General features: G+C 38.9%; 1 protein-coding gene across 2 annotated transcripts in view; it reads left to right on the forward strand.

Annotated features, from left to right (window-relative positions):
• The first annotated feature begins 6 nt into the window (after positions 1–6).
• cpsf2 (cleavage and polyadenylation specific factor 2) overlaps positions 7–26,137 on the forward strand; it is a 31,151-nt gene continuing 5,020 nt past the window's right edge. For both annotated transcript variants that reach the window (XM_041214456.1, XM_041214457.1), the window contains exons 1-13: positions 7–133; positions 7,992–8,167; positions 9,872–10,031; positions 10,341–10,446; positions 12,017–12,146; positions 12,808–12,923; positions 13,979–14,166; positions 15,154–15,444; positions 16,218–16,318; positions 17,518–17,718; positions 22,662–22,814; positions 22,938–23,163; positions 24,569–24,877. In XM_041214456.1, the coding sequence (XP_041070390.1) occupies positions 8,019–8,167; positions 9,872–10,031; positions 10,341–10,446; positions 12,017–12,146; positions 12,808–12,923; positions 13,979–14,166; positions 15,154–15,444; positions 16,218–16,318; positions 17,518–17,718; positions 22,662–22,814; positions 22,938–23,163; positions 24,569–24,877 (2,130 nt within the window). In that variant the 5' untranslated portion in view covers positions 7–133; positions 7,992–8,018. The remainder of the gene's footprint in view (positions 134–7,991; positions 8,168–9,871; positions 10,032–10,340; positions 10,447–12,016; positions 12,147–12,807; positions 12,924–13,978; positions 14,167–15,153; positions 15,445–16,217; positions 16,319–17,517; positions 17,719–22,661; positions 22,815–22,937; positions 23,164–24,568; positions 24,878–26,137) is intronic.

Consider the following 26,137-nt stretch of genomic DNA (forward strand, 5'->3'; position numbering starts at 1 on the left):
CCTGGTGACGTAAGGGGAAAGATGGCGGCTGGGGGAGCAGGAGCCGGTGTGGGGCTGGCGGTGTGAAAAGAGAGAGGGAGGGAGAAACCCGGTCGGCCGCCTGGCAGTTGCCTCGGCGCTTAATTTTAACTCGGTATGTTTTATAGAGAGCAGTCAACTTTCTCTTAATTGAAATGGTTTGTGTTTAGGGGGTGGATTTAAAGATTCAATACTGAGAAACATCAATAATGGATGGTGGTGGTGGTGGGGGGGTTGGGATTATAGAGACCCCCCCCTCCTGATCTGACCTGTTTCAATCCTCTAGTTCCTTGATAAGCCCCTTCCAAAAACTTTCAAATTCATAGACACGGAGACAACAAAACTCCGAGTTTAAAAACAAAAAACCGCGGTTGCTGGAAATCCAAAACAAAAACAAATACCTGGAAAAACTCAGCAGGTCTGGCAGCATCGGCGGAGAAGAGCAAAGTTGACCCTTCAACAGAACTAAGTAGAAATAGGAAAGGGGTGAAATATAAGATAGTTTAAGCGGGGTGGGGGGGTTGTTGGGACAACCAAGCAGTGATAGGAGGACAAAACAAAAACAGAATTACCTGGAAAAACTCAGCAGGTCTGGCAGCATCGGCAGAGAATAGCAAAGTTGACCCCTCAACAGAACTAACTAGAAATAGGAAAGGGGTGAAATATAAGATGGTTTAAGGGCCGGGGGGTGGGGGGGGGGGGGTTGTTGGGACAACCAAGCAGTGATAGGAGGAGATAACCAAAAGATGACAAAAGAACAGAGGTGTTGAAGGTGGTGATATTATCTAAAAGAATGTGCTAATTAAGAGTGGAGAGCAGGACAAGCAAGGTAGCTCTGGTGGGGGTGGGGTAAAATAAACAATGGGCAGAATACATTTAAAAATAATGGAAATACATGGGAAAAGAAAAATCTATAAATTATTGGAAAAAACAAAAGGGAGGGGGAAGAAACGGAAAGGGGGTGGGGATGGAGGAGGGAGTTCAAGATCTAAAGTTGTTGAAATCAATATTCAGTCCGGAAAGCTGTATGTAAAGTGCCTAGTTGGAAGATGAGGCGCTGTTCCTTCAGTTTGCATTGAGTTTCACTGGAACAATGCAGCAAGAGAGCAGGGTGGAGTGTTAAAATGGCAAGCGACAGGGAGGTCTGGGTAATGCTTGCGGACAGACCGAAGGTGTTCTGCAAAGCGGTCACCCAGTCTGCGTTTGGTCTCTCCAATGTAGAGGAAACCGCATTGGGAGCAACAAATGCAGTAGACTAAGTTGGGGGAAATGCAAGTGAAATGCTGCTTCACTTGAAAGGAGTGTTTGGGCCCTTGGACGGTGAGGAGAGAGGAAGTGAAGGGGCAGGTTTTGCATATTTTGCGTTTGCATGGAGAGGTGCCATAGGTGGGCGTTGAGGAGTAGGGGGTGATGGATGAGTGGACCAGGGTGTCCCGGAGGGAACGATCCCTACGGAATGCCGCCAGGGGGGTGAAGGGAAGATGTGTTTGGTGGTGGCATCATGCTGGAGTTGGCGGAAATGGTGGAGGATGATCCTTTGAATGCGGAGGCTGGTGGGGTGATAAGTGAGGACAAGGGGAACCCTATCATGTTTCTGGGAGGGATGAGAAGTCGTGAGGACGGATGCATGGGATATGGGCCGGACACGGTTGAGGGCCCTGTCAACTACCGTGGGTTGAAAACCTCAGTTAAGGAAGAAGGAGGACATGTCAGAGGAACTGTTTTTGAAGGTAGCATCATCAGAACAGATGCGACGGAGGCGAAGGAACTGAGAGAATGAGATGGAGTCCTTACAGGAAGCGGGGCGTGAGGAGCTGTAGTCGAGGTAGCTGTGGGAGTCGGTAGGCTTGTAATAGATATTGGTAGAAAGTCTATCATCAGAAATTGAGACAGAGAGGTCAAGGAAGGGAAAGAAAGTGTCAGAGATGGACCATGTGAAAATAATGGAGAGGTGGAGATTGGAAGCAAAATTAATAAATTTTTCCAGGTCCCGATGAGAGCTTGAAGCAGCACCACAAACACAAACAGTCCACAAACAGGACTGTCCCGGCAGACTGAACGTGTCAGCCTGTTCCTGCCCCACAGAATTCATTTATCACTATCTTGACTCCCTTCTCTCTCCCCTTGTCCAGTCCCTTCCCACCTACTTCGTGATTCCTCTGACACCTTACGTCACGTTAGCAATTTCCAGTTCCCTGGCCCCAACCGCCTCCTCTTCACCATGGATATCCAATCCTTCTACACCTCCATCCCCCACAGGGATGGTCTGAGGGCTCTCATCTTCTTCCTCGAACAGAGGCCCAAACAATCCCCATCCACCACTACTCTCCTCCGTCTGGCTGAACTTGTTCTCACACTGAACAATTTCTCCTTTAACTCCTCTCACTTCTTCCAAATAAAAGGTATGGCTATGGGTACCCGCGGTACCCTCATGGGCCCCAGCTATGCCTGTCTCTTTATAGGTTATGTGGAACATTCCTTGTTCCAGTGCTACTCCAGCCCCCTCCCACAACTCTTTCTCCAGTACATTGATGATTACTTCGGTGCTGCTTCATGCTCTCGTCAGGACCTGGAAAAATTTATTAATTTTGCTTCCAATCTGCACCCCTCCATCATTTTCACATGTTCCATCTCTGACACTTCCCTTCCCTTCCTTGACCTCTCTCTCTCAATCCCTGGTGATAGACTGTCCACCAATATCCATTACAAGCCTACCGACTCCCACAGCTACCTCGACTACAGCTCCTCACACCTCGCTTCCTGTAAGGTCTCCATCCCATTCTCTCAGTTCCTTCGCCTCCGTTGCATCTGTTCTGATGATGCTACCTTCAAAAACAGTTCCTCTGACATGTCCTCCTTCTTCCTTAACTAAGGTTTTCCACCCACGGTAGTTGACAGGGCCCTCAACTGTGTCTGGCCCATCTCCCGCACATCCGCCCTCACGCCTTCTCCTCCCTCCCAGAAACATGATAGGGTCCCCCTTGTCCTCACTTATCACCCAACCAGCCTCCGCATTCAAAGGATCATCCTCCACCATTTCCGCCAACTCCAGCATGATGCCACCACCAAACACGTCTTCCCTTCACCCCCCTGGCGGCATTCCGTAGGGATCGTTCCCTCCGTGACACCCTGGTACACTCCTCCATCACCCCACCTACAGCACCTCCCCATGCAAACGCAAAATATGCAACACCTGCCCCTTCACTTCCTCTCTCCTCACCGTCCAAGGACCCAAACACTCCTTTCAAGTGAAGCAGCATTTCACTTGCATTTCCCCCAACTTAGTCTACTGCATTCGTTGCTCCCAATGCTGTTTCCTCTACATGGGAGAGACCAAATGCAGACTGGGTGACTGCTTTGCAGAACACCTTCGGTCTGTCCACAAGCATTACCCAGGCCTCCCTGTCGCTTGCCATTTTAACACTCACCCTGCTCTGTTCCCCACATGTCTGTCCTTAGCTTGCTGCATTGTTCCAGTGAAACTCAACGCAAACTGGAGGAACAGCACCTCATCTTCCAACTAGGCACTTTACAGCCTTCCGGACTGATATTGAGTTCAACAACTCTAGATCTTGAACCCCCTCCTCCATCCCCACCCCCTTTCCGTTTCTTCCCCCTCCCTTTTGTTTTTTCCAATAATTTATATAGATTTTTCTTTTCCCACCTATTTCCATTATTTTTAAATGTATTCCACCCATTGTTTATTTCACCCCACCCCCACTAGAGCTACCTTGCTTGTCCTGCTCTCCATTCTTAATTAGCACATTCTTTTAGATAATATCACCACCTTCAACACCTCTTTGTTCTTTTGTCTGTGACATCTTTTGGTTATCTCCTCCTATCACTGCTCGGTTGTCCCAACAACCCCCCCGTCCCCAACCAGCTCATATTTCACCCCTTTCCTATTTTTACTTAGTTCTGTTGAAGGGTCATGAGGACTCAAAATGTCAACTTTACTCTTCTCTGCTGACGCTGCCAGACCTGCTGAGTTTTTCCAGGTATTTCTATTTTTGTTTTTGACAACAAAACTCCGCTCGTTGTCTTTTAGTATTACACAGTAAATCTTCCAGTCCACATTTGACATGTGATTTGCTTCTAGTTTATTAGAGTCATCAACATGAAAGTACAATAGTTAGTTATTCCTTTACCATGGTTAAGATGAGAACATTTTCAGCAGAATGCAGGAGCACCCAGACCAAATTTGTATGATATTCTTGGAAAACACAACCAGTATTATGCACATGATACAGAATTCACAACTCACAACACATGAGTTGTTCACGATAGAATTCTAATTTCCCCCTCAAATTGATGCATGTTACACAATGGGACTTGGTACATAGACTGATTTAAAACTTGTACCCTTAAAGCCAAAGTTGCATTTTCTGTCAAGTATGAAATCTCATTCTTAGCCTCTGCTGTAAAAAGAATGTAGTATAAAGAAACCTACTTATTTTTCTGGAAAAAGAGCATTATGCACATATTTAGTGGTCAGATTGGGATGAGGGTTTTGAGTCTTGGTGTCTTGTTTATGAGACTGAGATCAAGAGGGCCTGGAAGGATTGTGACAAATATGAAAGTGAAGGCAACAGGGGAAAAGACAAAAAAACAGCAGAAGTGTGCCATTTTTCTGAATTATATATGGAGAAAAAATAATTAGAAGGACCCAGTATGGATTTCAGAAAGAAAGATTGTGCTTGGCAAACAGTCCTTTGAGGAGGTGACAGTGTGCATGGGGACAGGCAATGGATGTGATGTGAAAGGACAAGGGCCACACAGGATACTTTGAAGGGAATAGAGTCCAAGTTAGCAAACTACAAAAATAGAAGGCATAGTAAATCTGAGGACCAAAGAAAGCTGCAAGGGGAAATTGATAAGATGGCAGAGCTGCAAAAAAATTGCAGATGGAATTTGATGCAGTTGCAGGTGGTACATTTACTTTGGGTAAAGACTGAGATGTGGAAGTTAGAAAGATTTGTGTGGATTTTGGTTAAAAGCAGCATCTCTAATGGATAAGACTGTAAGAATCTAACAATACTTGGTTTTGTGGCAAATGATGTAGATTATGAAAGTTAAAATTGGAGTATTGTGTGCTTCAGTGTGGAAAGAGTATGTGCAGAATCACTTGAAAGCTGCTCTGTATGAAGAAGTAGAAATACAAAGAAAAACATTATAATTGAGACTGATTAATTAGAACAGATGAAATTAGAGTAATTTGATACAAAGGTATAAAATAATGAAGGGATAGTTCACAATAATTAGGAACAGACTATTTCCAGTGATTGGGTGATCCATAAGGAGGGGATATAGATTATGTGAGAATGGATGTTATTTTTTAAAATATTTTTTGGAGGATATGGTGTTATTCTGTGAAGAAGGCTCTGTGTTTGTAAATAATTTAACTAAGCTGGGGAAAGGCTACTAGAGACAGATTGTCTGGGAGGTTCAAGACATGAAAGGATAGAGGCATTAGGTTGTGCATTTGTAATGAAATATTATGGTGGCTTGAAGTACAAGTAAATAGGTTGGATTTAGTGTTTGCATTTTTAGAAAAGTTGAGTGTTTGTTTGAATATCAAAAGGAAGTCTAGTGACAAAAAATATTTTTGCATCTTACAGGAATTCCATGGGTAAACAAAAGAGGGTATGTTACATTTTATTGACCTGAAAGCAGAGACAAAATAAAAACCTGAAAGATTTTATAATTAACGTCTATGAGGGAGTATTGCCTGGAAGGTGTTTACTTGTGGGTCTGACCAAGTAAGGAGTCTTTTGAGGGAATGTTTTGTAAGACTTAATTTTAACCATGTAAGTGTAATCTTGTGTGCTTAAGTTTTCTTCTTGTTAATAAAGCTTTTACTTTTAAATTTTAAAATCGCAAAAGTGTTACAGGACTTCTTGCTGCTGAGATCAGTATGTTCTCTTCTCATTTTAAGAATATAAAGAAAAAGGGTATGGCCTGTAAGCCAAGTTTCCCTCTGGGATTTGGTTTGCTCAGCAATTAACATCTGCTGTGATCATAATGATTAATTAAATGTAAGAGATTTGGAGGAGCTGACAGGAGAAACCTTTTGCACAGAGGTTTGTTAGGCTGTGAAATATACTACCAGAATTGCAGTTTGCAGAAGTGACAGCGTCAACATTTAAGGTGGTTAAAGGAAAGGGAGGTAAGGGAATAGGGTAAAAAGGCCGGATTAGGATTCCTGCTTTGGTGGAAGATAAGTACTAGTGGTGACAATCGAAGAAAAAGGCTGCCGGCGGAAGTTGTGGGGGGGAGGGGGTGTGGGGGCAGATGGAGTGTAGGGAGGGAGGTTGGATAATGAACATGAAGAATTTGAGGGTGCACAGTGGCAACAGATACTGGGCGAAGAAAATCTAATATTATGTTGGCAATCTGGTATTTAGATCTTTTTTGTTACGCTCTCTATACAATATTTATAACTCAATGGTAATGTGGAATTTTATGAGGATGAGGAAGCTATGGCTAACAATAAAGCTGTTTATTTTATATAAAGCCTAATGGTTAATAAACATGAAACATGGGTCTGTATTGAGGTTTTTTCAAATTTACTCTATGTATAAATGATCTGGACAGAAATTGGGGAAGAAAATCTAAATATGCCAATAACTGCAAAATGGAGGACACGGCAAATAATGGCGAGGATTGTGAAAGTCTGCAGAAGGTCATAGATTAGCGAGATGGATAGGTGGCAGATGCAGTGCAATGTAGAAAAATGTGAAGCAATAAATTTTGGAAGTAAGAAAAAGGAATGCAAATACACTTCAAATAGTAGGATTTGAATAGAGGAATGTTGGAATTTGTGGTGGACTCACTTGGGTGACTAAAGGTTACAGCACAAGGAGGTATGGGCTGGTATTTACAGCCTCGCTTGCCTGGCGGGATATTATGGTCCCACCGAACTGAATGGAGATTGAAATGGCTCACCGCATCTGCCAGGGGGAGACACGCAAGTGAAAGGGCCATAAAATCCTGGCCCTGGTTTAAAAAAAATCCTTTACACCTAGAGGTACAGAAGACAAAAGCAGGAGATAATGTTGATTCTTGACAAGGTCTGGTATGCAGGGTGGGTAGCCCATTGTAGGAATGATATAAGCAAATGGAAAAAGTGCCAAGTAAATGGAAAGTTATGCTATAGAGACTTGACAAGTTACCTTATGGGCAGCAAGCACAGTTCACCATCTCTTTAACCAGCTTTTGTACCCAATATGCCTGTTAGGGCCTAATTTCACCAGCCTCCTTCCTGCGTGACAGAGCTCACCCAGAAAGAAAATTTGAATCTTTTAGGAAGATGGAAGAAGTAACAGCAAATGAAATTTAGCAGCTTCACATGTTCAATAATCTGTAAGAAGTGCAAGCCTGTGTGGCACCACATCAACCATTAAACTGAGCCTGAAAGATATCTTGGTTAAGATAACTTAATTAAGAATAAATTACTTTAAAAATTATCTGCTGAATTCAAGAAATAGATAATAGTGGTTGAAGTGAATAGTGTAGATGCATTCAGGGCTGGCGCAAGATTATTAGGTGCTATGGGTGAATAGTTCATTGCCACTCCTGAAGTCTTACTTATTTGGTTTCATGAGTAGTTCATTGAGTTTTTTTGTACACCCCTAAATTTTGCCGCTCTAGACAACTGCCTAGTTTCCTCGTGGTTGCACAGGCCTTGGATGCATTTAAGGGGAAGCTAGACAAGCATGTGAGGTAGAAGGGCATAGAGGGTTACAGTGATAGATTTAGATAAGGGAGGTGGTTCAAACGGAGCATTAATACTGCATGGACTAGTTGGGCCGAATAGTCTGATTCTGTGCCGTATATTCGATATATTCCTATGTAATTTTTTTTGCATTGATCTCCAAAGGTGATGTCACTTTGTCAGTGATATTATTTTGTTTCTATTTAAATTCTGTATAAATTCTATTTATGTGTGCTGACATCTTTTTCAACTTTGCCAGTGCTGATTGTTTATTTGAAAACCAACAATGACGTCCATCATCAAACTGACCACTATTTCTGGAGTCCAGGAGGAATCTGCCCTTTGCTATATGCTGCAGGTGGATGAATTCCGCTTTCTGCTTGATTGTGGCTGGGACGAAAGCTTCTCCATGGATATAATTGATGCACTAAAAAAGTAAGCAAAATATTATTGTTATGATTTAATTTATAGCTAGATAGCTGAAAACATGGCCTGCAATGGCAGTGTGAAAGAAATCGGGAATGCATAAAAACCATTGTTGGAAGAATGCAAAATTCTGGGAGGATTGTAGAGCTGGAGGAGGTTACAGAGGTAGGAATGAGTTAGGCCCTAGGGAGGTTTGGACATAAGGATGAGAATTTTAAATTGAGGTGTAGCTGGGCCAGGTGCTGTTGTAGGTTGGTGAACACAGTGGTGATGGGAGAGCATAACCTCGTGTGTTAAAACAGGCAGCAGAGCTTTGGACAAACTCAAGTTTAGAGATTGGAAGATGGGAGGCTGGTCAGGAAAGCATTGTAATAGTTCGATCTGTAACAAAAGCATGGATGAGGGTTTCAGCAGCAGTTAGACTGTGGTGGGCGTGGAGACGGGTGATGTAATGGAGGTGGTGGTTGATGGTTTGAGTGCCAGAGAGGATATAGGGTTGGAAGCTCAGCCCAAGATTGAATAGGATGCTTTTTTAGCGAATGATCTGGATCAATCTGAGACAGTGTCCATGGAGGGGAATAGAGTTGGTGGCTAGGAACAGTGTTCGTGGTAGGGGCCAAAAGCGACGGCTTTGGTCGTGCCAATGGTTTATTGGTGGAATCTGAGATCGCACGGTTTTTATTAGGTAAATTTATATGGGGATACAGAGAAAAGGTGGGTAAATGAAGTTGAAGTGCAGATCAGCCATAATCAAATTGACTGATGGAAGAGGATCAAGGGCCTGAATTCCCTACTCAGGTCCCCATCACCTCTGGCTGGTAACTTTGTGAGTATGAGGATATTAGAACTCATTTGGTACCTGATCCAAATGACCATTCTTCACATTCCAGCTGAGGCAGTAACTATTTATAGTCTATTCATCATTAGGGGGGGCATCACAGTCAAGACTGATACAAGTTTTTGTCTATTTTCCAGGCATAGCTTCTTTCATAGATCGTTGAACATAAGAAAAGTTAGAGATACAAAAAGACTATTCACTTTATTTAAATTCACCCCCTTTGTTTATTAAAATCTCTATCTAATTACACTTTCAATAAAACCAAATTTTTAAAAATCTATGGCCTTGCTCATTAGAGTATAACTATGACTTTCAAGTTTAAAAAAATCCTTACGCCCACATGGAAGTTGCTTTTCATTGATTCTAATTTACGTTCTTGGGTTCTATTTTCTTGTTTTAACTTGACATCAGAATCTGGGTATACTTTATACATATCATTTAATATTTCAGTGAGGCCCTGGTGCCTCTGTGGACTCAAATCTTAAATTTCTCCAAAATCCTTAACCCATCCCCAGGGCTTAACCAGAATTTCCAGTGGCCTGTTTTGTTCAATATATCACATGGTACATTGTGTCATGTAAAACTTAATCCTTTACATTTATCAGGAATTTAGAGAAACCTTGGTTCAAAAATCGTTCAATTATTTCAGGTTTCAGGTTTCTCATTTCACTATTTTTGTAGATTTGTTTCATATCAAACCCAAACTTCAAATCTGCAGTTGCTAAATTTCCTGCAGCCATTTTATTGATTAAAATTTTAAAAAGTACGTTGTTCATAATTACTTATTGTCTTTACTTATTTGAGTAAATTGATCAATTAGATATGAAGACAATTACTTGTGGCCATCTTAAAATTAATTGCAATTTTTGTTGCAGATATGTTCATTTGGTTGATGCAATCCTACTTTCTCATCCGGATCCTTTACACCTGGGAGCTCTCCCTTATGCTGTTGGGAGGCTGGGTTTAAACTGTGCAATTTATGCCACAATTCCTGTTTACAAGATGGGGCAGATGTTTATGTATGATCTCTATCAGGTGAGTTAACTGGAAGAAACCTGTGTTCTTATCCATTTCTTCAAGAATATTGCTGATGTTCGCCAATGTCTGGAGCTCTTAATATTGGTAGTAACAGCATTCCTGTTGTGATCGTAGGAGCTGCCAGCTGCAGCAAGTCTCTATTAGTCAGCCTTATGTATGATTGTTTTTCGCTTGAACAATTTTTAAAAGCAATTAAAACCCTGAGAATGTATGTTTATTCTAGTTCATTTTCATAATTATGATATTAAGCACATAATTTAATTTGATACTGGAAAATTCTAAGTTGATTTAATTTCTTCTTACAAGTCTCGGCACAACACAGAAGAGTTTTCTCTGTTTACTTTGGATGATGTGGATGCAGCATTTGACAAGATTCAGCAACTGAAATATTCCCAGATTGTCAATTTAAAAGGTATGACCCGAAACAGAACATAGATAGGGATCCAGATGTTGTATTTATTAACATAGATCCATGAAACAGTGGGAAATTTACATTGGTGATGTGGGTTGATGCCAGTGTGCTGCAGTAGGTGGATAACTTAAGAATTCATGCATCCATGTCCTGTGCCTACATGAATTTTCAATTTCAGCTGGATTGTCTGAAGGTATGTCATATACCTGCTTCACCTGAGAAAGATAGAAAATTTATATAGTGTTTTTCATGACTTCAAGATGCCCCAAAACACTTTACATCCTATTAAGTACTTTTGAAACATCGTCACTGTTGTAATGTAGGATAAGTGTTAGCCAAATTGTACACAAGGTCCCGTAAACAGCAATGAGATAATGACCAGATAATTATTTTTTTGAGAGATATTGACCAGGACTCCACAGGGAAAACTCTTCTTCGAATAGTGCCAGGGGATCTTTTGCATCCATCTGAGAGGACAGACCATGCCAAGTTTTAAAGTAGCATGTGAAAGATAGCATCTCAATTTTTGCAACACTAATACTGCATGAAATGACAGCCTAGATTTTGTGCTCCAGTTTCTGGAGTGGGGCTTGAACCCACAATCTCTGACGCAGATGCAAGAATACTACAACAGCTATAGCTGACACCTGAGGGTGGGACGTAAAATTGGTTCGAGTCAACTCAGTCTACTTTAGCACAACATCTGTTGTTGAGTTACAGTGGAGTATTATCATAGATCTGAGACTTTATTACTTCTTGGCTGGGGAATTATGCAGAACACAAAAGACTCCTTCTCTTGCTCTCCCTCCATCCCCAAAAAGGTAGAATATAATTGAAAAAAATAATCTAAATGTGTTTTTGAATTGGTTCATAAAATTGTCCTTGTTCCACTTAGGCACAAAATGGGACAATGCAGACCGATTTCAGGGTAGTGTTCCCCACCTGATTTGTGCCTGGGACATGGGTACAGACATACTGGTGGAGAAGGCTTTCCAGACATCTGAAGTGCCCACCTGAAATGGGCATTAGGCTCCGTGCATTTCTAAATGAGATTCAGGAGTCCACCAGCAAATTCGATAGCACTGAGTATAAGTGGAATATCCAGTAGTCCTTCAGAAGATGACTGAAGATGGTATTAAAAATTTAAGTTTTTAATATTCTTACTTTGACCTGGAGCCAGGAGGAGCAAGAATATTGGTTCTACCATACTTGGAATGCTACCAGTCCTTTCTGCATTCGCCTCCCATTTTCCCCCAGAACTAACACAGGAGTTATGGAAATTCCCTTCACTGAGGCAGTTGGCCTTACTTGGATCCTGGTAAATGGGCGAGCTGTCTCTGGAAGTGTGACAGGAGTTGGCAGCTCACAACTATTGTTACAATGAAGCTTAATCTCTGTCCAGCCTTGGGTCTTATGTTTTGTACGTACGCTGGAGGCACATCTTTAGTTATGTACCCGCAAGGACTGTAATAAAATTCTGTTGCAATGAATATTTTAAAATATAATATGTGAGCTGGTATCTTTCACACTTGTATGCTGATTTTTTTTCTTCTTTCTGTCCTGTGTCTAGGTAAAGGACATGGCCTCTCCATAACTCCTTTGCCTGCAGGCCATATGATTGGAGGAACAATTTGGAAGATTGTGAAAGATGGAGAAGAAGAAATTGTGTATGCAGTTGACTTTAACCATAAGAGAGAAATGTGAGTAACATTGCTAGTTTTGGCTCAGCAGTGGTATTCAGCATTTAATTATTGTAAAAACCCATGTACAGCACCAGGGAGTAAGATCATCATCTGAAGAAACACTGACACAGCTGCACATGGAAGAGTATGCTTTCAATAATAAACAGTGATAAAAGTACATACCTATGTGGTACAGGTCAGATCACTTCACCATTTCTCCAGACCCCTCCATTCTTGTCATATATACCATTTATGTTTTGATTCCTTTGAAAGTTTACATATTGGAAGCAAACTGAGAGTATAGGAGAAAAAAAATAATTTGCCCAGAAGGAAGATGCAATATTAAGTGATCTGCAGTTTAAGAAATTATATTAAACCTTAACTTATATTTGTCAAAAATCATAAGCACTATAATTATTTCATTGTTTACTTTTTTAATCTGACCTTTTACTCCACAAAGTCTGTGCTGTGCAAAAATAATAATGTTTATGTGCTGTACTGTTTTAATATGCATGGATCGTCTACAGGTCTCCAACACAAAGTCTGAAATATTTGAACTTTGCAGGTATATTGCTAATAATTTCACGGGAAAATATGTGCGTGGACCCTTGGTGAAGCTGGTTTGAAAAGTAATTGCTAAGGGCGCTACTTAAAGCTAATTGTCTGTTTTATTTCTTAGCCATCTGAATGGATGTTCACTGGAAATGATTAGCCGACCCTCATTACTCATCACAGATTCTTTCAATGCCACCTATGTTCAGCCCCGAAGAAAGCAACGAGATGAACAATTGCTCAGTATGTACTTCAACAATTGATGGTATAGATTTGGCAGGCTTACATCAAACACAGACCAATACCATTGTCACATTCAAGTAATAGCTGTAGCACAGTTTAAATCTTCCTGTGCTTTCAAACATAGCTGGAAGGGATATAAGGGATCATTTTCAAGATGTATGTTTTCTACTTGTTCTGGTACATTTCTGAATCATTCAATACGTGAGCATTCACGTCATCATGAAATCAACATGTGTTATTTTGCTTTTTTTTAAACTGTAAATTTGAGGATTTTAAAAAATACAATGTATGGTGGGAAATCTAGTTCTCTCCCTTTCCCTCTCCGAGGAAACTTAGTGACTCAGATTTTCCTGTCAGTGATGAAGCTGTGGTTTATGCTGCTGACTGCATTTTCAATTGCATTGTTACCTTTCTCATCAGCTGCAGCGGGAATCCCTCTCTCGACTGCAGCATGGACCAATTGCCGGAGGGAAATATGAGGCATAGTTGAAGGAAAAATATGTTCCCTTTGTCGTCATGAGCTGATGGCACACCTTTGAGGCCTGCCTTCAGTTCAATGTTTCCAAGTGCTTTAGGTCTAATATATAATCAAATTTTCATTCTTGCTATCACCCCCGCACCACAGGCCTGGGTCGCTCACCCTCCACACTCCTATAGCTGCTCATCCCCCCACCCTCCCAGCACACCCGCCTCCAGTCCCCCTGCCATCTCTGCTCAATCCCCCAATGACACTCCTGGCTCAGGTCTGACATCGGCGGAACTAAGGAATAGAGCATAAAAGAGAGAGTAACAAGCAATAGGGAAAAGCATCAACTGGTCCTGTGAAAACCAGTATGGAAGCAGTTACTTTGACCCTTAGGCAAGTTGAGTAATGAGCACATGAACCACATCTGAACATAATTGGGAGCCCCTTGGACTCCATAATTGGATTACGTATTTAGCACAGATGTGACCTATTTATGTTTTATTTCTGCAAATTATAAGATTTATTGTTGTTTTGTGCCAATATGAATGTTATCAATGTTTATTTTTCTCCGTTTGTTTTGCCCTTGCAGCCAATGTCCTGGAGACTTTGCGTGGTGATGGCAATGTGCTAATTGCGCTGGACACTGCTGGCAGAGTGCTGGAGCTAGCTCAACTTCTGGACCAGATCTGGAGGACCAAGGATGCTGGGCTAAGCGTTTATTCTCTTGCTTTACTCAATAACGTTAGCTATAATGTGGTGGAGTTTTCTAAATCTCAGGTTTGTCTAGAAGTTTTTATTTCTTTTCTATTTCTCGCTAACCATTGATGATTTTATACACTAATGAATCAAAGTTTCATTGGTTAAAAGTCTTATTAGTTCAAAGTTTAGTTTTTGTCCCTCTTCACATTATTAAAAAAAATTATCGCAATTAAATATAAAAGTTGTCACATTTTTAGAAAGGCAAGTATATAAACCATTGAAAATTTTTAATGTAAAATAAAGTCTATCTACCACCAACTTCATAAAAACCCCAAATTTAGGCTTGGAAATTGAGGAATGAGCAGTTCAACTGACTTCAGCAGCAGGTCTTGTCAGTGAGTGTATCCAACAGAGTAAGCAATACTTAGTATTTTCTAGCTCCAACTATCAATTGGAGAATTTTGAAAGTCAGTGCTTCTGAGTACATGACACGACTTGATTAGTGTGGAATGTGAAAAACAAATTGCTATCAATATTCAGTTTGTGTCCATGACAGAAGATAAATATTTTGCAAAATCAAATAATTTCTTGCCTTCATCCTTTAATTAGAATTGCATTTGGATATATAAATGTTTTGCACCAGCAACTGAGCATTTGCTTATAAACCGATTTGACTCCCACTTCTTAAATTTTCCCACAATAACTAGGCTTTGCCTTAAGTATTTTGTTTCTTTGTAATACTTGCATGCAGTGACCAGTTTGCTTTAGTTATAAAAATCTAAATTCTAATTGGAAACCTTATTTTGGAAGTTGTTTTTTTACAAACACGATGTGACTGCCATTAGCCAGCATTTTTGCTTCATCTTTTAACGAAGTATTTTGGGAGCATTCTTGTCTGCAATGGTCTACAATCATTCTATTGTCAAAATGTTAATGTCACTTCCCCGCAATAGCCAATCTTTTTGCTTAATTTAAGCTGTTAGCAACCCTCACCTCTTATGAAGTTTGTTGATCTAGAATTAGGACAATGCAGTTAAAAATTGTCTGTTCTTCCTTTAATTTTAGGTAGAATGGATGAGTGACAAGCTAATGAGATGCTTTGAAGACAAACGAAATAATCCCTTTCAGTTTCGTCACCTTTCTTTGTGCCACAGCCTTTCAGACCTGGCTCGAGTACCCAGTCCAAAGGTTGTACTAGCCAGTCAATCTGACATGGAATGTGGGTTTTCACGAGATCTTTTCATACAGTGGTGTCAGGACCCCAAAAATTCTGTGATCCTCACTTATAGGACGACACCTGGAACACTGGCAAGATATTTGATAGACAATCCTAGCACCAAAAAAATGGATATTGAGGTAAGTATGCAACTGAAAAAGGCAATAGCTTAAAATGTGGACACGTTGTTCTAGACATATTGATGAAAATTCTTCAACGTATTAGAACCAGGATGTAAATGAGTGAAGGCATTTGCAGCTGATAAAGTTAGCTTCAAAAAATGACAAATGGACAAGAATGAATGTCTCTCTGGGTCTCCCGGGGCATGCACCATTCTATGCCTGAAGAAACAAGAAAGCAATCAGCTCCCAGGCTTCCACCAATGATATTTTGAAGATGGTCCTGAATAGTTACACAGCAACAAGTGGGGTGATAGGCATTCTGCTTTTTCTTCCTCCATGGAAAAATAATTTCCTGTGCTCTGTGTTACCTTTTAATAGTCTGCCTGATGGTGGGAATTCACAATCTACATCCCACTGCTCAGTCAGCCAACATCCTGGAGCATCAGTACTTTGTGCTGTCCAGTGGTAGAGTTTTCCACAGCCATCGGAAGTCATTCTGTATTAGCTGTACCTTTATCCATTTTATGTTTTTACATGTTTAGGCGTAGCTAATATTTTTTGTAACATCTTAACTATTTGAGCAAGAAGCTTTAAAGTTGGTATTTGATACTATAATAAGGGAGTTTGGAGCAATATACTATCAAGCATACATGTTTTTGAAGAATTAACTTATTTTCATTGAGACCCCATTGTGTCTTGACTGGCTACATAATTGAACCTCAGGATTTTTGTATATTGTGACAATTTCTGTGTCATCCTGCTCTGTGACTTTCATAATTTTTCACCAATAGATTAGACGTCGTGTAAAATTGGAAGGGAAAGAATTGGATGAGTACCTAGAGAAGGAGAAGCTCAAGAAGGAGGCAGCTAAAAAGCAGGAACAAGAGAAGGAGTAAGTAAAAGTGACATACAAACTGACAAGCTGGTTTGGATTATTTTTTATTTTTATTGCTCTCTGAAGATTTAACATGGACTCATTTTGTAGCTGGTATGTTGGTGATCTTTCAGTAGTCAGTGAACAGTTACATAATTGCATAAATCTTCAGCTTTTTGTTAACCCAAAAAATAAACAAATGTAAAATTCCAGCACAAAATACTAATACTCTGTCACTGCTCCAGTGCATCCCTTGGGAGTTAAGCATTTTGCACCTTATTGCGAGGCTCCAAGTATATTGAGGAAGATTTAAGTCTGTTTTTGTGGCTCTTATTGCTCATCCAAGATCGCAGTACTGCCTTCCATGGTCTGTTCTGCCATAAACAAAATAAATGTTGCAGAATTTATAAGATTTCAATTCTGTGACGAAATGCATTGTAAGAGAAAAAAAAATCCTCTTCAGATTTCTTTACTCTATGAAATCCTATAAAGAATATTTTGAAAAAAAGATTAGTTCCACAGTAAGACAAAGTTACTGTTAAAGTCAACTGTTAAAACGTTCGTAATCTTTGCATGATTCTTAAAATACAGAAACAATCTGTTATATATTAAAAAATTATGGCTGGAATTTTACGCCCCTTTCGCATCAGGGATGGGGCTGTAAAATGCGGCGAGCCATTCTAAACTCCATCGACTTCAGCGGGACTGTAAAATCTCGCTGGGGTAAAATTCCACCCTGCGAGTGGTCTCAATTTCTAAGGTAATGGAATTGTAGGTGATGCTGTCACTTTAAGGTCACATTGTGTAATCATTTGAACACAATGACATGCTGCCTAATGTTATTACTTTTTGTATAACCTAAAGTAAGAAATATTTTCAAACTGGTTCTTTGCAGTTCTTTCACCGGTTAACTACATAACAAAATATGACCACCACTTTTAAAGTCTTGGTTGAATTCTTTAACTTACACTCTTTGAACAAAATACCATGTGTCAGTCTATTGTTAGTTTAAGTTGTATTCATGACAATACATTTCTTTGTTGGGAACTAAATAATGTACAGAAGTAAAATACTGCAGGTGCTGGAAATCTGAAATGAAAACAGAAAATGCTGGAAATACTCAATGGACCTGAAAAGTTAACTCTGTTTTCTCGCCATTGAAGTTGCCTGACCTGCAGAGTAAATTAATAGTGTACTTGATTGTGTTTTCCTTGCAGGCGAGATGTTGACTCCAGTGATGAGAGTGATGTTGAAGAAGACATGGACCAACCACTGACTGGAAAAACCAAACATGATCTCATGATGAAAAGTGAGAGCAGTCGCAAGGGAAGCTTTTTCAAACAGGCTAAAAAATCATACCCCATGTTCCCGGCTACAGAAGAGAGAGTGAAGTGGGATGAATATGGAGAAATAATAAGGTATATCAAACAGACCTAACTCTAAAAGGGTCACTTTTTTCATAAAAAGCTTTTATCAAACTTTTGTTCATAATTCAAAAACTTTTAATGTACAGTATCTGCAAATAAGTCGAGGTGCTATGAATTTCTTAAGTTTTAAAAAAAACTTGTATATATTATCTTTTTATGTAAAGAATTTCCTGAGGTATGTTTACAAAAATTTACTGCGGATGCTAGAAATCTAAAGTAAAAACAGAATATACTGGAAATACTCAGCAGGCCAGGCAGTAACTGTGAAGAAAAAAGGTTAATGTTTCAGGTCAAAAATGTTTCATTCAAACATTCTGATGGAAGTTTTTTGAAGTGAAACATTATCTCAGTTTCTCTTCAGAGATGCTGCCTGACTTGCTCAGTATTTCCTACATTTTCTATTTCTATTAACCTGCGGTACTTTTTTCATTCCCTAGATGCAAATAGAATGTTTCCTTCTCTCAAGGGCATCAGTGAGCCAATCAGGTTTTTACGACAATTCAACAGCTTCCGGGTCACTTTTACCAATACCAGCTTTTTATTTCAGAACTTTTTAATTCAATTCAAATTCTCAAATTGCTATGATGGTACTTGAAATCATGTTCCCTGGATTACTAATCCAATAACCACAACACCACCCTACCTGCACTACTTTCATGGTGGGAAAAAGGAATGATGGCTGCATGCATGTGCAACTTTAATGGGAGAATTAGGAGAGATTATTAAAAATTTAGTAGGAGAGATGGGTTTTGAAGACTTTTAACGGAAGGGAACGAATTTTCATGATCTGAAATGTATTGCCCGAAATGGTGGTGGAAACAAATTCAGTAGTAATTTTCAAAAAGGAATTGGGCCAATAATTAAAAGGGAACAAGTTGCAAGCCAATGGGGAAATGGTAGGGGAATAGGACTATTCGAATGGCTCTTTGAAAGAGCAGGCAAAGGCACAATGAGCCAAATGGCTGCTGTCTTCGCTGTAACACTCTATGAGAAAGGTGATAGAGTTTACATAGGAATTTCTATAGTATAAGACTGACATGGCTAACAGCTATTACCTATGTTCGAGCAGAGGAAGGAGAATGTAAAGGAGGCAGTTCTGGAGTTCAGGGCTAATTGACTCAAAATCGCTACCATGGACTTGAGGTGCAAGAGGAAACAATACTTGAGACAAGTGACAATATATGCAAGTGAAGTGATATTATTTGGGAACACTGTTAATTGTATATTAATTGTGTGCCAGGTGTAGGGCATTAACTGAAAATGTGCTCCTGTAGAAAGGAACAGATTGAAACCGGTTGTTGGGTGAGGAGATACATGTTTGTAATGTGTGTATCTGAATAATTGACTCTAGTTTTATCCTTCACTGCCTGGCTTTTTGGAGTATAACAGGAATATAACTTGTAACAATATAACTTGTTTCTGGAGGAAACAGTTCATTGAGCAGAGGAAGATGTTGCATCTTTTGGAGAAAATTGGATAGATATTTGAATCAGATGAAAATTCATGTGGAGAGAGTAGGTCAGTGAGATTAACTTTAGATGCTGCAGCAAAAAAAACTCACAAACAAGATGGATTGAATGGCTTCTTCCTGTGATATCATCTTCTACTGTTTTCAGGATTTTTACATGGAAACAATGACTTTTAGATGATGAAATTGCTGTGGAAAAGATTCTGGCATCTACTGCATAGTCGCAGTGCTTACAGCAAAAAAAGTAATACTTTCACTGCAAACTTTTTGCTGCTTTACTTTGCCTGCAGTATTCCCTTGCAATGTCTGGTTTTAGTGCTATGCAACATTTTGTCATTCTTAACCACATGATGGCACTATATCCCAGTTTGTTTTACAATATAGCACTGCATTCAGAAATTTAGTACTTAAAGAATGTTTATGAAAATATGCTATTTGTGGAGTTCTGAGAGTGCAGATTATTCCTGAACTACAGAATTTATGGAAGCAGTATCCAACTGCTAAAATTTTAATGATGATTAAAATTAAGCATTTAAATTGAGATGAACCTGGACCTATATATATTCCTGTTGTTGATTCCTAAATGTGCTGATCTCAAATATTTACTTTGTGGAAATTTAAATAGTAATAGTAATACCACCTTCCATTGTTTAGCCTCTTACACTATGACTTTCTGGAAAAACTTTTGTTTCCAGGTTACTCACAACCATGACGCTGAGAAGCATACAGTGCTGGACCCCATGATCTTTAGGGCAAATTTTCAGTGCAGCGTTGCCAGAAATCTATGTAAATGCCACAACCGTATTAACTTGCTTTGCTTTCTTTTAATTCTGGGCATGAATTGGGAGTTTAGTTGGCATCGTCAATTCATCCATCTCATGTTGTGTGTCTTGGATGACAGATGCCCCTGTCAAGTAAACCTGGCTTGACTAATGGTTTCCTGGACTAATGCACTAGCAACAACACATGAATGTGATAAATCACTAGGTTTTATGAATAAGGACAGTTTCAACCACGCGAATCATGGATTAGCTGCTTTGTTTCAAAGAAAACTTACAAAAAATAAGGCCTTATCATGAATGTTCAAGTGATGTGAGATACCTTGTGTATAATTGTTGCCCTAGCATCACTTTATGTACAATGTACGTGATCTGTAAGTTCTTTGTGGAGAGATCATTTATGCTGGGACGTGGTGATATTTTTATGTTAGATGCCTAAAGATCATTTCACCATTGCTGTCTATAACAAATTACTAATCATGTCCTATTAATGTTTGGCCAGTGTGTTATACTTGTCTTCCTCAGTTATCAGTCATCCAAAGAATTAGGAATTATAGCTACAATTGTTTCTTGCTCCCCCTCATAATATTACTGATGATATGTGCTATTAAGCTTTTCTTGAAAGGTGTCCATTTACAGATGAAAACTTTTAAGAAGCGGAATTAAACTCTTAGCACTAAATATATTCAAAAAATTCAGCTTTATGTTGCAAAATTTTAGCTTTTTTACTTGCACTCAGCAACAGCAAATCGACAGTGTAGCAAATGCACACAGCTTGAAATCCCTTCAGCACTCTCAGCTGTCCTAAATACCCTTGTTTCAGCAAAGTTGTGGATCCACACAACGTTTTTCAACAAGAGCTCTATGAATATACCTCATGTAAAGCAAGCTATTATTTGTTGAAACATGCTAATTTTTACAAAATCATCAGTAGAGTCATGGTTTGTGCATTTTGTTTAAGGAAGCAAAAGTTGGCTGACTTCCTCCTTATCCTTGAGGGTATGCTTTTATGCCATTAACAAAGTTGTGAGCAGAATTTTGATGCTTCTGCACTGAGTCTCAGTTCCCTGATTTGCCATTATTTCCCACCTACACCCTTCTGTTCATTAGTCCACTTAAAGCAATGAGCATAAGGAGGTGAATTGGGGGGGGTGCGGATTATAACCTGGTGGCCAACTGTTGGTTGATAGAATGTTTTATATTTTTTATTTTATCATTGTTTTAAAATGGGTTGGACAAACAAACATAACCCTCTCTACTAAATTTGTTGAAAACCCTATAGTTTTGGCCATAAGTAAGAAATTAATTAAGTGCAAAATCATATTGCGGGTAGTGTCATCAAGATAGTTGAATTTACTTGTCCTTGTATGGATATGTGAAGTACTGAACCTTATCAGCTAGTTGTTCTCTATATTAGGTGGTTTGTGGTTTTCCCAGAGTGAAGCAAGGAATGTAATTTAATGAGAGACACGCTATTTCTACTTAAAAAAAACTCATCTCTATCACCATAGCACTTTAATTAGAAAGTTAATTTCATCATTGAGATTGAAAACAGCCATTCAGCTGCCACATCTACATGCCATGCTTCCCCAAGTTTCCCCTGCCCTTGATCTGAATCCATGCCTTTCTTTAGTTTCTTTTTCTGTTCATGGCCTCTCTGAGTTCATCCTGTCCTTGAGATACACCCCTTGCTTTCTTGACCTCTTTCCTACTAAACTGTTGACCATCATACTTCCTTTCCTGGCTCCTTTACTAATTAAGAATGAAAATCATTCTCTTTCCTCAGATAGAGACCCCTCCTTTTCAATACTTCCATTATTATCCCTCTTCAAATCCCATCCTCGATCCTGCTTGTTCTTGCAAACAACAGTTCCATCTCCCATCTCTTTTTGCCTCTTCAAACCCCTTGAACATGTGTCCATATGTGTTTAGCTCCATCTTTGAACCTTTCCAATTGGGTTTCTGTCCCTGTTATAGCACTGAAACGACCCTAGTCAAAGTCGCAAATCACACTTTCTGTGATTGTGAATGAGTATATTATGACCCCTCCTCCTTCTCCTGTACAGCCTTTGACACAGTCAACCACACCAGCCATCTGCAAACATTTTGATCAAGATTTTAGTTAATCTTGTTAATATATAATTTGTCCTTTTGTCCATTTTTATCTGATTATGCTTCTGTGAAGTGCCTTAAGACGTCTTTGCTATGTTAGAAATGTTATATAAATTTAAGTTGTCTGGTTTAAGAGTTGCCTCATAAAAGGCTTGCTTGTCCAGATATATGATGTAGGGATTTAAGAGAGGAAAAGGGGAGAACATGCTCTAATACAACTTCTTTGGACCTTTCCCCTTTATCTTAATGTGGTGATCTTTTTACACACGAAACGTGTTTAATGTCTGTTTGGGTTGTTCGGAGAGTAACAGTTCCTGCTTGTTGCCTCATTGGATGTGAACAGGTATTGGTCTAGTCCAAGGTCATTGATCAATTGAACCTCTGCAGCTACATTGAAGTTTGCCATATTTCTCATTGTATGTAGACAACTGACTTCTCTTCTTCGTGGAGACGTTTCTGTAAAAAGATCATTTTAACATTCTATTTGATACATATATACGCAGATGTGAAATCTAAAATTGAGTTTCCTCCTTTTGTGCTTCCTTGTTGTGTTTATTGCTGCTCCTTTATTTCAGAGCTGAGGATTTCTTAGTTCCGGAACTTCAGGCAGCAGAAGAAGAAAAGAGCAAACTTGATTCTGGTCTGAGTAATGGTGAGGAGCCTATGGATCAGGATTTATCTGATGTTCCAACAAAGTGTATCTCAGCATTAGAAACCATAGAAATCAGGTTAGTAAGATCATTTTTTAATGTTTAAAGCCGATAAGCCATGTATACAGAAAATCTGCTTATTTTAGTTCCACTAAGATTGCATGCACCAGTTCATCAAATAATTTGCTTTTTTTTAAACAGAGCCAGAGTGACATATATTGATTATGAAGGACGGTCAGATGGTGACTCTATTAAAAAAATTATTAATCAGATGAAACCCCGGCAGTTGATTATTGTTCATGGACCTCCAGAGTCCAGCCAGGATCTTGCTGAATCATGCAAAGCATTCGGTGGAAAGGACATTAAAGTTTACACACCAAAGCTTCAAGAAACAATAGATGCCACCAGCGAGACTCATATCTACCAGGTAGTACAGCATGAAGAGTAATATAGTAGTTGCTGGCTAATGAGATTTCTGCTATTAACTTAATTTCAATTGACATTGTAGGCTGAATAATAATGACTCAAAATTGACACTTAAAAGTTGGATGCTGGGTTCAATCCCAAATCTGGGAGTTTAGTCCTTGATCGGCTGATAACTAAGTGGCAGTACTGAATGAGTTCTGCATTATTAAATGTTCTGCCTTTCAGATGCAAAGTTAAACCAAGATCCCGTTTGCTTGTGTAGGTGGGACTAAAAGAGAAGCAGTGAGTTCTCCCAGTGTCCTGACCATCATTTATCCCTTGACCAACACTGCCAAAAACAGCTTAATTAACTATTCATTTATTTATTATTTTTGGGCACTTGCTGTATTGAATTGGCTGCCACACTTGCTTATTATAACAACAGTGACTACACTTTAAAGAATAAGTTTTTTTGTCTATGAATTGCTTTGAAACCTTTTGAGGATTTCAAGGGGGCTAAATAAGAACAAGTCCTTTCTTTCTCTACAATATATATTTTTAAATTGGAAGTAACAATACAATTTTTTGAGTTCAGCGGAGTCCAGAACTATAATGCACCACAACTTCACAACTTCTTCAACATGCTGCTTGCTTTAAACATTTGATCAAAAGTGTCTAATCCTGAGTGGTTGATTGTATCTTCATACTTTTGGAAAGATAGCTTTTATATAAGATTCTCTAATGAGATGGGAATTAGTACCAATTTGCGCTTTCAAATGGTAAAACATATGCTCTGAATGAACAGAATTTACAAATTTAATGTCCTGTTATTGCAGTAGCCTCAATTCATTGGAATTCTGCTGGAAGCCCTACATATTTCTGCAAATTAATTTTATGTGAAGCCAAGATTTGATATTTTCCAAAGCAAATTACAGCAACACAAATAATAAGCTGCTTAGCTTTGAGAAAATTAAATCCTTAGGGTTGTTAGCATGGAACTTAGATTTATTCAGAGATTAGAATTGTGTTAAAGTGAAGGGCAGAAAACTATAGATGAAAGTATAAAGTAACCACTGAAGCCATTAAATTATTACTCAATACCTTGATATGTTACAACATTTGTTTTAAATTATCAAAGAGAAAAACATTCAAAAATAAGTCAGAAATAAACTCTGAAAGAACTAAAAAAATGTGAAAATATTTTTGAAAATATTTATGAAAATAAATGTCATCTTTCAAAAAAGATTTAATTTATATTTAATTTGAAGATTTTATATTATGTGTCAGAATATTATAGTTTCCTACACATGCTTAGTAAAACTACTGTCTTTATCTTTGCATAGCCAACATAGACATGGTGAGCTGAATGGCCTTCTGTGCTATCTCATTCTATGATTTCCTAATATTTGGATATTTCATTTTTACAGGTTAGACTAAAGGATTCTTTAGTCAGTTCTCTTCAGTTCTGTAAAGCAAAGGATGCAGAGTTAGCCTGGATAGATGGTGTCTTGGACATGAGGGTGTCAAAGGTAGATACTGGGGTCGTTCTGGAAGAGGGGGAGTTAAGAGAGGATGAAGATGGGGAAATGCAGGTTGATGCTCCCCCATCCACACACAGCTCTGACCAAGTTGCAGCTCAGCAAAAAGCGATGAAGAGCCTGTTCGATGATGATGAGAAAGAAACCAATGAAGACCTCGATGTAATTCCCACTCTGGAACCATTGTCACCAAATGAGGTATGAAAATAAAATTGAGAAAGATATTTGTTTTCATTTGTTTATTGGATGTGAGCATCACTGCGAGCATTTATTGCTCATCCCTAATTGCCGTTGAGACGGTGGTGATGAGCTGCCTGTAGCCGTGTGGTGAAGGTGCCACAGTGCTGTAAGGGAGGAAGTTTCAGTATTTGACCCGGCTGCAATGAAGGAACAGTACTATCTTTCCAAGTCAGGTTTCCATGTGACTTGGAGAGGAATTTGCAAAGAGTGATGCTTCTATGCATTTGCTGCCCCTGTCCTTCGAGAAATTGCAGGTTTGGAAGGTGCATTAATAGATCACAAATATTCATTTTTCTGTGGATCAGATCATATGTTGATTTGGCATTACAAGCACTGGGATTTATTGAAGTCCTATAATGTAATTGAGTCTTAATATTTAAAAACAAAATTTTTTATGAGCAATGTATATTCACATTTAAGAAATGTAGTTGTTCTATTAATCATCCAACTTATGTTTTAAGATAATTTTACAATGTTGTTCTGGATTGCAAGATATGCTCTAACTTCCTCTTGCACAGACCATGTAAAAGTATCTATCAGTCAATAGATTTTCTGCGAATAGATAAATTACATAATAATGGGGCTAAAGAAGTATAACTTCTAAACTAAAGCAGATTTATCTTTTCAGCATACACATCTATAGATCATTAAACTTTGGAATTCTCAGATTTCATCATAGACCAAATTTAGGTTTTTCACTCTTGACAGTTACAAGTCAGTAATTGGCACTAATAAGCTACGAATTGAAATAAATGGGCTTTATTTGATTCCCAGATATGGTGGAAAAAAATCGATTTGGAAGCACACTTCAGTTGCCTCACTTGAAAGAGTGACTTGTATTAGTTTAAATTAAATGTCAAGACATGTTACTTTTGGAAAGACTTTGATGTTGAGAGCATCTTCTTAATGGCTTATCTATGTTTTTTCTCCTCCAGTATGTAATTGATTTGAGGGAGTGGGAACAATAGATTAAAGGTTATAAGCAGAGTCAGTGAAATTTGATAGTTGATAATGTGAACAAAACCTAAATTTAATTAAAATTTACAAATCTAATTAATATTCAGCCTTTGTCTTTGCCAGAAACCATAACTTTTGAAATTAATATTCGGTTCTTTTCTGGGGGGAATAAAAAAGTTGACGAAACCAATGTATTAGTTTTCTTTTCATTATCCATTTTTTAAAACCATATCTACAACAATTATTCATTGTTTGTATTTA

The sequence above is a fragment of the Carcharodon carcharias genome, chromosome 20 (genome assembly GCF_017639515.1).
Source record: "Carcharodon carcharias isolate sCarCar2 chromosome 20, sCarCar2.pri, whole genome shotgun sequence".
Classification (NCBI taxonomy): Eukaryota; Metazoa; Chordata; class Chondrichthyes; order Lamniformes; family Lamnidae; genus Carcharodon; species Carcharodon carcharias.